The sequence below is a fragment of the Mytilus trossulus genome, chromosome 11 (assembly GCF_036588685.1).
Source record: "Mytilus trossulus isolate FHL-02 chromosome 11, PNRI_Mtr1.1.1.hap1, whole genome shotgun sequence".
Taxonomy (NCBI): domain Eukaryota; kingdom Metazoa; phylum Mollusca; class Bivalvia; order Mytilida; family Mytilidae; genus Mytilus; species Mytilus trossulus.
The window spans coordinates 62,341,294-62,352,347 of record NC_086383.1 but is presented as its reverse complement, the minus strand read 5'-3'; the positions used below and the strand labels follow the sequence as shown (position 1 = coordinate 62,352,347).

Genomic DNA, 11,054 nt, shown 5'->3' with positions numbered 1-11,054 from the left:
TTGCTTATGATCCCTGAACGATGAAAAGTGTAGAAGGTGAAATTGTTTCAAATAGATCAACTTTACCTGATACTTTTGTTTATTGTTAAACCATGGCAGTATGTAGTGTGAATAAGTGTATTAGTTACCTCATACCTTTAAAAAATTGTCTCAGTCTTTTGTACTTTTGTTTTTTTTGTATATATTAATTTTTCAAATATTTGCTTGTTAACTTAGATGAAGGACTTTCTGTTTTGAATTTGCATCGACGTTCAGTATTATTCTGATTTTAATTATTGTTGACATATTGAATACAGCAGAGGCGGATTTGGGGGGGGGGGGGGGGTGCATTGGTTGCTTATATAGGGAATCACACTGAAGCGTGACTAGAACGGCCCTCTTAGGTCAGTCAGTAGGCCCCTGTACAGTACTAATACTAGTTTCTTGGAAACTTTGACAACCAGACATCTTATTTTGTTCTTGGTGTAATTTTAAATTTACCTCCTGCATAACGCTTGTTGATATCCTGTTGGAATCTTAAGAATGGGTTTCAAGAAGTAGTTATCCTTACAAATACACTCACCATATGTACCTATTGTACGCTAGACGCGATTTTCGTCTACCAAAAAAAATCACCAATGACGCTGGAATCGAAGTTTCAAACAGGCATGGGAGGAAATAAGGCATCTCACTGCACATTTTTTTTATGATACTACTTTAAAAGTTAATTACATTATAGTCTGAAACGGTAATTTTGACTCTGACAGTCCACAATTCAGTATGACAGTGAAGGGAACAACTTTTCAGTTGATTTTCAGACAGTTCAATATGATGGTGTTGGGTAGAGCTTGATAACAATAACTGAATCGTCCAAACATAGACTGAGCATATTTAATTGACTACACGCTAATGGTCTTACCATTACTTAAAAGAGGGACGAAAGATACCAAAGGGACAGTCAAACTCGTAAATCTAAAACAAACTGACAACGCCATGGCTAAAAATGAAAAAGACAAACAGAAAAACAATAGTACACATGACACAACATAGAAAACTAAAGAATAAACAACACGAACCCCACCAAAAACTAGGGGTGATCTCAGGTGCTCCGGAAGGGTAAGCAGATCCTGCTCCACATGCGGCACCCGTCGTGTTCTTATGTGATTAAATCATGGTGGTGTCTAAGTCTGAAAAATGAGTCAAATAAACACAACAGCAGTATACCGATGTTCAATAGTCTTAAATCGATTATTGGAAAACAAAACGGGGCCACAAACCAAAGCCGAGGGAAACTTATCTACTATACGGGGAAAACAACGGAACATCAGAAACACTGAGCTGCTTCAAACGCAAACGCCAACACACATAGAAACGGACTATTTGATAACAACTGCCATATTCCCGTCTTGGTACAGGACATTTTAAGAAACAATGGTGAGTTGAGAATCACAAATCAAACATCTCGTCTTTATGGCAATGTTAAAAATTCATAGATCACGTGTTGTTAACAACATATACAAATTCAATAAAACAGGCGGTCATGTACGCGATAACCAAATGAAAACAGATGGTTGTGCAAATATTTTATTTTAAATGATTAGATAAAGAGAAGATACAAAGCTGTATATAGAGGATTGTTACATGAATTAAACCATTTTCGAAATTATCAGGGGTAGTTCTTACTATTTTTTCTAAATTTTCTTTTTTTTCTAATTTAGAAAAAGCAATGTCTTAAGTCTAAACCATTCAGTCTGATTTTCACAAATTCCAGTTTCGTCTAGATGCCATTCGATAAAATTAACATCATTTGAAATGTCGACAAGTTGTTCAGGGATATCAATGACGTTAACGTTTTGTAAAATAACAATGATTTTCATCAAGTTTTTCGTGTATTTCTCATACTTTGCCCTTTCGATTTCAAATTTCCCCCACTCGCATTCGTTGAAATTTTCAGTAATGATAAAAATAGCATGTCTACTTTGATGAATTGAAAGAGCCTTAGATTCTGAAGTAGGTTGTCCAGGAAGAAGGTCGCGGTCATGTCAGCATATTTTCAGTCCCCATTCTTGTTCAGTCTTCGGAAGGAGATTATTCTTTATCCAAGTTATGCTTCTTTCTTCATAGGAAACATACACATCATATTCATAATTTACATGCAACCCTCTCTCGACTGCTCGTCTGAATTTTCTAAACATAAACAGGATTATTTTCCATCTGTAATAATACACAATTGAAAGTGGTATCGATACACTCACAATACACGAAATTAATACTATTCCAATTCTCAGCCACACGGTGGCATTGCAGTCAGCAAAGTATCTCTTGATATCCTTGGTGACTTCCATTAGATTGACTTGTGAATTATTTGACATTGTACACGTATAAGTGTTTCCATTTACAAATGACACCGGTGTCTTTGTTAACCATAACAGAAAGTCAAGTGTAGTGCACGAACAAACCAAAGCATTATTATTCAAATCGAGGCTAAAATTTTGAGTCGACTCAATAATTTCATCTAACCATTTTCGAATAGTTTTATCAACAGAAGTTATCAAATTATTGACAAAGGTCTAACGATTCTAGGTGTCGTAGTTTAGAGACACATGTAGGAACTGACCGGAAAAGATTATTCGACATATTCAGATGTGTTATTCCTGAAGTGTTTAATAATTCCGTGTCTTGCAATGTCCAAAGATTATTGAAAGATATATCTACATTTTTTAGTGCGGGAGCTTGTTGTAACATCCATTGCTTGCCTTCAAGAATACTCCTGTCTATGCTGGCATGCGTCATTTTTAATGTTGTCAGTCTTGGCAGAGGTATTGTTTGAAATATCATTGTTGAAGATATTCCAGAGACATCTAAATATCTAAGATGTTTTCCGCATTTCTGTTGTACAATTGGATATTGTTCAAAAATACTATATGAAATATCAAAATATTTCATAGATGAATTTGCACATGTAATTGATACAGTAGCAGAAACGACTGACATATGGGTAAAGCGAACAAATTCAAGTGATGGCGGTATTTTAAAACTTATATGAAATGGCATCTGAAATCTTTGCTGCTCTTCTTGTTTCGGTATGAATTTTTCCGGATGATATACATCAAGATAAACCGGATTCAAAAAATGGCTTTCAAGGTATGACATGTCATATGTTGTCATATTTGTCGCCCTTGTTAAGAAAATGACGGTTTCCATGTAATGTTCTATGTTTGTAGATGGTAGTCTATTGGATGATATTATGAAGGTTTTGAAGCATTCTGGGAATTGGAATGAAAACAACGAGTTCAGTTGATCGTCTACAATACCCGTTTTTGACAAATCTAAAGCTTCTACGCAGATCGTCCGAAGATATTTCATTAGTTTTTTCGTCACGACCACAGAATACGGAAACTCGTCATCGTTGAGACTCTTATCGCTTATATGGTGAAAGTTGATAACAGACATTTTTTTGTTTTGAAAGGGGTGAAGTATATTTAGTGCCTGGAACAAATGAATATTTGAATTAGATAAGTCCAAAACTTTTAATTCGGGAAAATACTGCAAAATGCCTTTGTCTAGTCTAAAAAAGTTAACGCAGCGTCTAATGTATAGTTCTTTTAACTTCGGTGAAAAATTTCTAAATGTTGAATTTGATAATGTAAATCTATCCATGTTTTTCAAATAACACCGGTCAAAATTTAAAACGGTTATGAATTGCAGTGAGCGGAATCCATCCCCAAACTCCGGGAACATAAATAAGTCCAATGACAGAAATTGTAATCTCTTCAAGGCTGCAAATGTTTTATCGGGATAGACGAAAGATTTGTTTACAGGTGACTGTTCTGCGTTTCGACCTATGTCAAGAGTCGTCAAATTGACAAGAGGACTGAAAACTCTTGTAGAAAGCTTTGTAATATTTATAAAATTATCACGTATCTTCAGAACTTTCAGATAAGGTAAGCCAACAAAAGCGTGTATATGTACTTTCGATATTCTATTATGATTCAAAATTAAAACTTCCAATATCGAATAGTTTTCGAACGTTCCATTTTCCAATGATTTGATCATATTGTTTGAAAGATCCAATTCTTGGATAGTTTTGTTAAGATTCCTAGGAACCAACGTAAATCCTTGGTTTTCACAATGAGCAACTAGATATAGAAATGAGGACTGGAGACTTTCACTAACTATAGCATAATCAATACTACTTAATCTATGTGTAGTTATACATGTAAAGTAACCAAGGGAGTCGCCAACATATCTGCCATCAATAATCTTTAGATTTGAATATATAATTTCTAATAAATGTATGCCTTGGGCATTACTTAAATTATCGTGGTTGTTTCTTTTCTTAGGAATTTCATCCACAGAATAATTGTGTGGTAAATAAACTCATCATAGATACCAGGACTAAATTTTGTATATACGCCAAACGCGCGTTTTGTCTACAAAAGACTCACCAGTGACGCTCGAATCAAAAACAAGTTAAAAATGACAAATAAAGTACGAAGTTGAAGAGCATTGAGGACCAAAATTCATAAAAGTATTGCCAAATACAGCTCAGGTAATCTATGCCTGAGGTAGAACAGCCTTAGTTCAGAAAATTCAGAATTTTGTAAACAGCAAATTTATAAATATAACTATATCAATGATAATTCATGTCAGTACAAAAGTGTTGACTAATATAGTGTTGCAACCAAAATCATTAACGTCAGAAGAGTCATCAATAATATAATCTGGATTTTGGCCAGTGCGAGAGTTGAAGTCCCCAACAAGTATTTATAATATTTTACATTAGAAAGTAAAATCACAAAAATACTGAACTCAGAGGAAAATCAATTTGGAAAGTCCATAATCACATGGCAAAATATTAGAGCGAGATGAAAAATAAAAAGTTAATGAAAATAACCCGATTTTTTATTCAAAAGAAAAGAGAGGCCAAAGATACAAAAGAAACATACAGAGAAACCGGTTTTAAAAGGAATACAGAAAACTTTATATGAATATGTGTGATAAATAATTAATAGCTACAATAATAGTATAAGTCAGTTTAATAAATGAAAAAATATCTTTAAGTAACCGACTACCCAACACAGGGCTGACAAGACTTTCTGTTTTGAAAATTCGATTAGGTATTTTTGTTATTTCCCCTTTTTTCTCGTCACTAAACTAAATGCACGAAACACCTTTCAGATATGAAAAGGCATCGAAATATTTTATCTGATAAAAAATCGCAATTTTCCTTATGATCCCTGAACGATGAAAAGTGTAGAAGGTGAAATTGTTTCAAATAGATCAACTTTACCTGATACTTTTGTTTATTGTTAAACCATGGCAGTATGTAGTGTGAATAAGTGTATTAGTTACCTCATACCTTTAAAAAATTGTCTCAGTCTTTTGTACGTTTGTTTTTTTTGTATATATTAATTTTTCAAATATTTGCTTGTTAACTTAGATGAAGGACTTTCTGTTTTGAATTTGCATCGACGTTCAGTATTATTCTGATTTTAATTTTCCCTACATAACATATTGTTGACATATTGAATACAGCAGAGGCGGATTTGGGGGGGGGGGGGGGGGGTGCATTGGTTGCTTATATAGGGAATCACACTGAAGCGTGACTAGAACGGCCCCTCTTAGGTCAGTCAGTAGGCCCCTGTACAGTACTAATACTAGTTTCTTGGAAACTTTGACAACCAGACATCTTATTTTGTTCTTGGTGTAATTTTAAATTTACCTCCTGCATAACGCTTGTTGATATCCTGTTGGAATCTTAAGAATGGGTTTCAAGAAGTAGTTATCCTTACAAATACACTCACCATATGTACCTATTGTACGCTAGACGCGATTTTCGTCTACCAAAAAAAATCACCAATGACGCTGGAATCGAAGTTTCAAACAGGCATGGGAGGAAATAAGGCATCTCACTGCACATTTTTTTTATGATACTACTTTAAAAGTTAATTACATTATAGTCTGAAACGGTAATTTTGACTCTGACAGTCCACAATTCAGTATGACAGTGAAGGGAACAACTTTTCAGTTGATTTTCAGACAGTTCAATATGATGGTGTTGGGTAGAGCTTGATAACAATAACTGAATCGTCCAAACATAGACTGAGCATATTTAATTGACTACACGCTAATGGTCTTACCATTACTTAAAAGAGGGACGAAAGATACCAAAGGGACAGTCAAACTCGTAAATCTAAAACAAACTGACAACGCCATGGCTAAAAATGAAAAAGACAAACAGAAAAACAATAGTACACATGACACAACATAGAAAACTAAAGAATAAACAACACGAACCCCACCAAAAACTAGGGGTGATCTCAGGTGCTCCGGAAGGGTAAGCAGATCCTGCTCCACATGCGGCACCCGTCGTGTTCTTATGTGATTAAATCATGGTGGTGTCTAAGTCTGAAAAATGAGTCAAATAAACACAACAGCAGTATACCGATGTTCAATAGTCTTAAATCGATTATTGGAAAACAAAACGGGGCCACAAACCAAAGCCGAGGGAAACTTATCTACTATACGGGGAAAACAACGGAACATCAGAAACACTGAGCTGCTTCAAACGCAAACGCCAACACACATAGAAACGGACTATTTGATAACAACTGCCATATTCCCGTCTTGGTACAGGACATTTTAAGAAACAATGGTGAGTTGAGAATCACAAATCAAACATCTCGTCTTTATGGCAATGTTAAAAATTCATAGATCACGTGTTGCAACACATATACAAATTCAATAAAACAGGCGGTCATGTACGCGATAACCAAATGAAAACAGATGGTTGTGCAAATATTTTATTTTAAATGATTAGATAAAGAGAAGATACAAAGCTGTATATAGAGGATTGTTACATGAATTAAACCATTTTCGAAATTATCAGGGGTAGTTCTTACTATTTTTTCTAAATTTTCTTTTTTTTCTAATTTAGAAAAAGCAATGTCTTAAGTCTAAACCATTCAGTCTGATTTTCACAAATTCCAGTTTCGTCTAGATGCCATTCGATAAAATTAACATCATTTGAAATGTCGACAAGTTGTTCAGGGATATCAATGACGTTAACGTTTTGTAAAATAACAATGATTTTCATCAAGTTTTTCGTGTATTTCTCATACTTTGCCCTTTCGATTTCAAATTTCCCCCACTCGCATTCGTTGAAATTTTCAGTAATGATAAAAATAGCATGTCTACTTTGATGAATTGAAAGAGCCTTAGATTCTGAAGTAGGTTGTCCAGGAAGAAGGTCGCGGTCATGTAAGCATATTTTCAGTCCCCATTCTTGTTCAGTCTTCGGAAGGAGATTATTCTTTATCCAAGTTATGCTTCTTTCTTCATAGGAAACATACACATCATATTCATAATTTACATGCAACCCTCTCTCGACTGCTCGTCTGAATTTTCTAAACATAAACAGGATTATTTTCCATCTGTAATAATACACAATTGAAAGTGGTATCGATACACTCACAATACACGAAATTAATACTATTCCAATTCTCAGCCACACGGTGGCATTGCAGTCAGCAAAGTATCTCTTGATATCCTGGGTGACTTCCATTAGATTGACTTGTGAATTATTTGACATTGTACACGTATAAGTGTTTCCATTTACAAATGACACCGGTGTCTTTGTTAACCATAACAGAAAGTCAAGTGTAGTGCACGAACAAACCAAAGCATTATTATTCAAATCGAGGCTAAAATTTTGAGTCGACTCAATAATTTCATCTAACCATTTTCGAATAGTTTTATCAACAGAAGTTATCAAATTATTGGAAAGGTCTAACGATTCTAGGTGTCGTAGTTTAGAGACACATGTAGGAACTGACCGGAAAAGATTATTCGACATATTCAGATGTGTTATTCCTGAAGTGTTTAATAATTCCGTGTCTTGCAATGTCCAAAGATTATTGAAAGATATATCTACATTTTTTAGTGCGGGAGCTTGTTGTAACATCCATTGCTTGCCTTCAAGAATACTCCTGTCTATGCTGGCATGCGTCATTTTTAATGTTGTCAGTCTTGGCAGAGGTATTGTTTGAAATATCATTGTTGAAGATATTCCAGAGACATCTAAATATCTAAGATGTTTTCCGCATTTCTGTTGTACAATTGGATATTGTTCAAAAATACTATATGAAATATCAAAATATTTCATAGATGAATTTGCACATGTAATTGATACAGTAGCAGAAACGACTGACATATGGGTAAAGCGAACAAATTCAAGTGATGGCGGTATTTTAAAACTTATATGAAATGGCATCTGAAATCTTTGCTGCTCTTCTTGTTTCGGTATGAATTTTTCCGGATGATATACATCAAGATAAACCGGATTCAAAAATTGGCTTTCAAGGTATGACATGTCATATGTTGTCATATTTGTCGCCCTTGTTAAGAAAATGACGGTTTCCATGTAATGTTCTATGTTTGTAGATGGTAGTCTATTGGATGATATTATGAAGGTTTTGAAGCATTCTGGGAATTGGAATGAAAACAACGAGTTCAGTTGATCGTCTACAATACCCGTTTTTGACAAATCTAAAGCTTCTACGCAGATCGTCCGAAGATATTTCATTAGTTTTTTCGTCACGACCACAGAATACGGAAACTCGTCATCGTTGAGACTCTTATCGCTTATATGGTGAAAGTTGATAACAGACATTTTTTTGTTTTGAAAGGGGTGAAGTATATTTAGTGCCTGGAACAAATGAATATTTGAATTAGATAAGTCCAAAACTTTTAATTCGGGAAAATACTGCAAAATGCCTTTGTCTAGTCTAAAAAAGTTAACGCAGCGTCTAATGTATAGTTCTTTTAACTTTGGTGAAAAATTTCTAAATGTTGAATTTGATAATGTAAATCTATCCATGTTTTTCAAATAACACCGGTCAAAATTTAAAACGGTTATGAATTGCAGTGAGCGGAATCCATCCCCAAACTCCGGGAACATAAATAAGTCCAATGACAGAAATTGTAATCTCTTCAAGGCTGCAAATGTTTTATCGGGATAGACGAAAGATTTGTTTACAGGTGACTGTTCTGCGTTTCGACCTATGTCAAGAGTCGTCAAATTGACAAGAGGACTGAAAACTCTTGTAGAAAGCTTTGTAATATTTATAAAATTATCACGTATCTTCAGAACTTTCAGATAAGGTAAGCCAACAAAAGCATGTATATGTACTTCCGATATTCTATTATGATTCAAAATTAAAACTTCCAATATCGAATAGTTTTCGAACGTCCCATTTTCCAATGTTTTAATCATATTGTTTGAAAGATCCAATTCTTGGATAGTGTTGTTAAGATTCCTAGGAACCAACGTAAATCCTTGGTTTTCACAATGAGCAACTAGTTGTTTTACTCTGTTCAAATTGTAATGGCATCTTGAAGTTTTAGCATCACAGATAAACGCAATACTGATTGTAAGCAGAACCATAGCATTAATTTTGCAGTCTATCATTGTCAATCCGTTTTCATAATAAAACGAAATCGTCGATGTACACAAATCTCAATCAAGTGAATTTTAACATCAATAGATTTAAAAACCTCACTTAGATACAGGATGTTTAATTGTGTTTAGTTGATTATTCAATTTTAGCTTGATCATGTTGATAGGTATTGCCTCTCAGATTACCAATAATTTTCCTCGGACAATTGCTTGTACCAAGTCATAAATGTGACAGTTGTTTTTCTTTTGTTTTGCTTGACGGTGGTATCTAACGTATGACTTTGTCAGTTTTCGTGGAAGTCCCCTTTACCTTGCACTCCGGTATTTTTGTTTACAATTTTTTTCAATCCCTTTATATACTAGTATACTAAAATCTCATATGTTGTTGAATTGTAGCCCTGTACTATGTGCACAATAGATACATACCGAGGCCGCGATGAAGAAATTATTATGTTAATTGGATTTGCTCACATAATATTGGCAATATTCACACATTGTTGTCAATATATTCGTCTGTAATACAAGTTAGATCTATCTTATAAAAAAAGCTTCAATTAACAATGTATACACTAGAAAACACCTGTACCAAATCAGGAATATGAGTTGTTTTCTATTCGTTTGTTGTGTATAAGGTTAGGTTTTTTTCATTTGATAAAGCATTTTCCTTTTTGAGTTTTTCTTCGAGTTCTATATTTTTTATTTTATAACTTTTTGTGGGGATTGACTAGATGAAACATGCCGATTGCAGAGAAAATTGTGAAAAGTACCATGCTAATTCTAAATATCAAAATATTAATGTTTTTTTTATTTTGAGTCGATCTGACATGCAATGCTACTTTTCTCTGTGTGTGTGTGTGTTTGTTTTGTTTGTTATTGCTGATGTTATATATATTAAGGATATAATACTTTTTTTCGATTATTTAAATGCACCTTAAAAGCAATTGTTTTATTATAGCAGTTTTCATGATAGTTTAAAATAATTTCAAAAAGTAAACAAAAATATACCGTGTGTATATAAACCATTTATCTCTTGTAGTATTACACTATGTTATTATCGACTCCTAGGAGTCGATATTAAGAATTGAACGATGGACACTTAGGGCGTGAATTTTTCTTGCTACCTGATTGGTATATATTACGAGACGTGAATAATCAAAATTTATTGATTGGTTAGGACAACCCAAACCTAGTAAATGTCCTTCAATCCCGTAGAGTATCGGATTTGTCGTCTCTATATTAGCAATTAGATTTAACACAGGTAACTTTTATCTATAAAAAGACGAATCTTCTGGAGTAAACGACAACATTAAACGACACTACTTCATAACGTGTGACCTCACGTGTGTGGTAAAATTTGTTGATTGATGCACGTGGCTATTCTAGTAAATGAATTAATCTATAAAGCGAGAGCACTTTCCATTTTCATCAGCTAAGAGTCGAATATAGCACTTTTTGAAATGCTATCGCTTGTTTCATTTATCAAGCAACACGAATATATATTTTGATTATCTGTTACCAATATAATATGATCACTGAAGCAAATTAGGAAGCAATCATTAAACTTTTTTTTTAAAAAGGGGGGAGCTGTCTGAGTGAGAAATATTTTTACACTCAA

General features: G+C 33.9%; 1 protein-coding gene across 1 annotated transcript; it reads right to left on the bottom strand.

Moving 5' to 3' along the window:
* Positions 1–1,625: 1,625 nt before the first annotated feature.
* LOC134690224 (toll-like receptor 10) lies at positions 1,626–9,529 on the bottom strand. The gene is made up of 2 exons (XM_063550199.1): positions 8,875–9,529; positions 1,626–2,494 (listed from the first exon to the last, which is right to left on the bottom strand). The coding sequence occupies exons 1-2, from the start codon at positions 9,449–9,451 to the stop codon at positions 2,022–2,024; spliced, it is 1,050 nt and encodes a 349-aa protein (XP_063406269.1). The 5' UTR covers positions 9,452–9,529; the 3' UTR covers positions 1,626–2,021.
* Between the last annotated feature and the right edge of the window lie 1,525 nt (positions 9,530–11,054).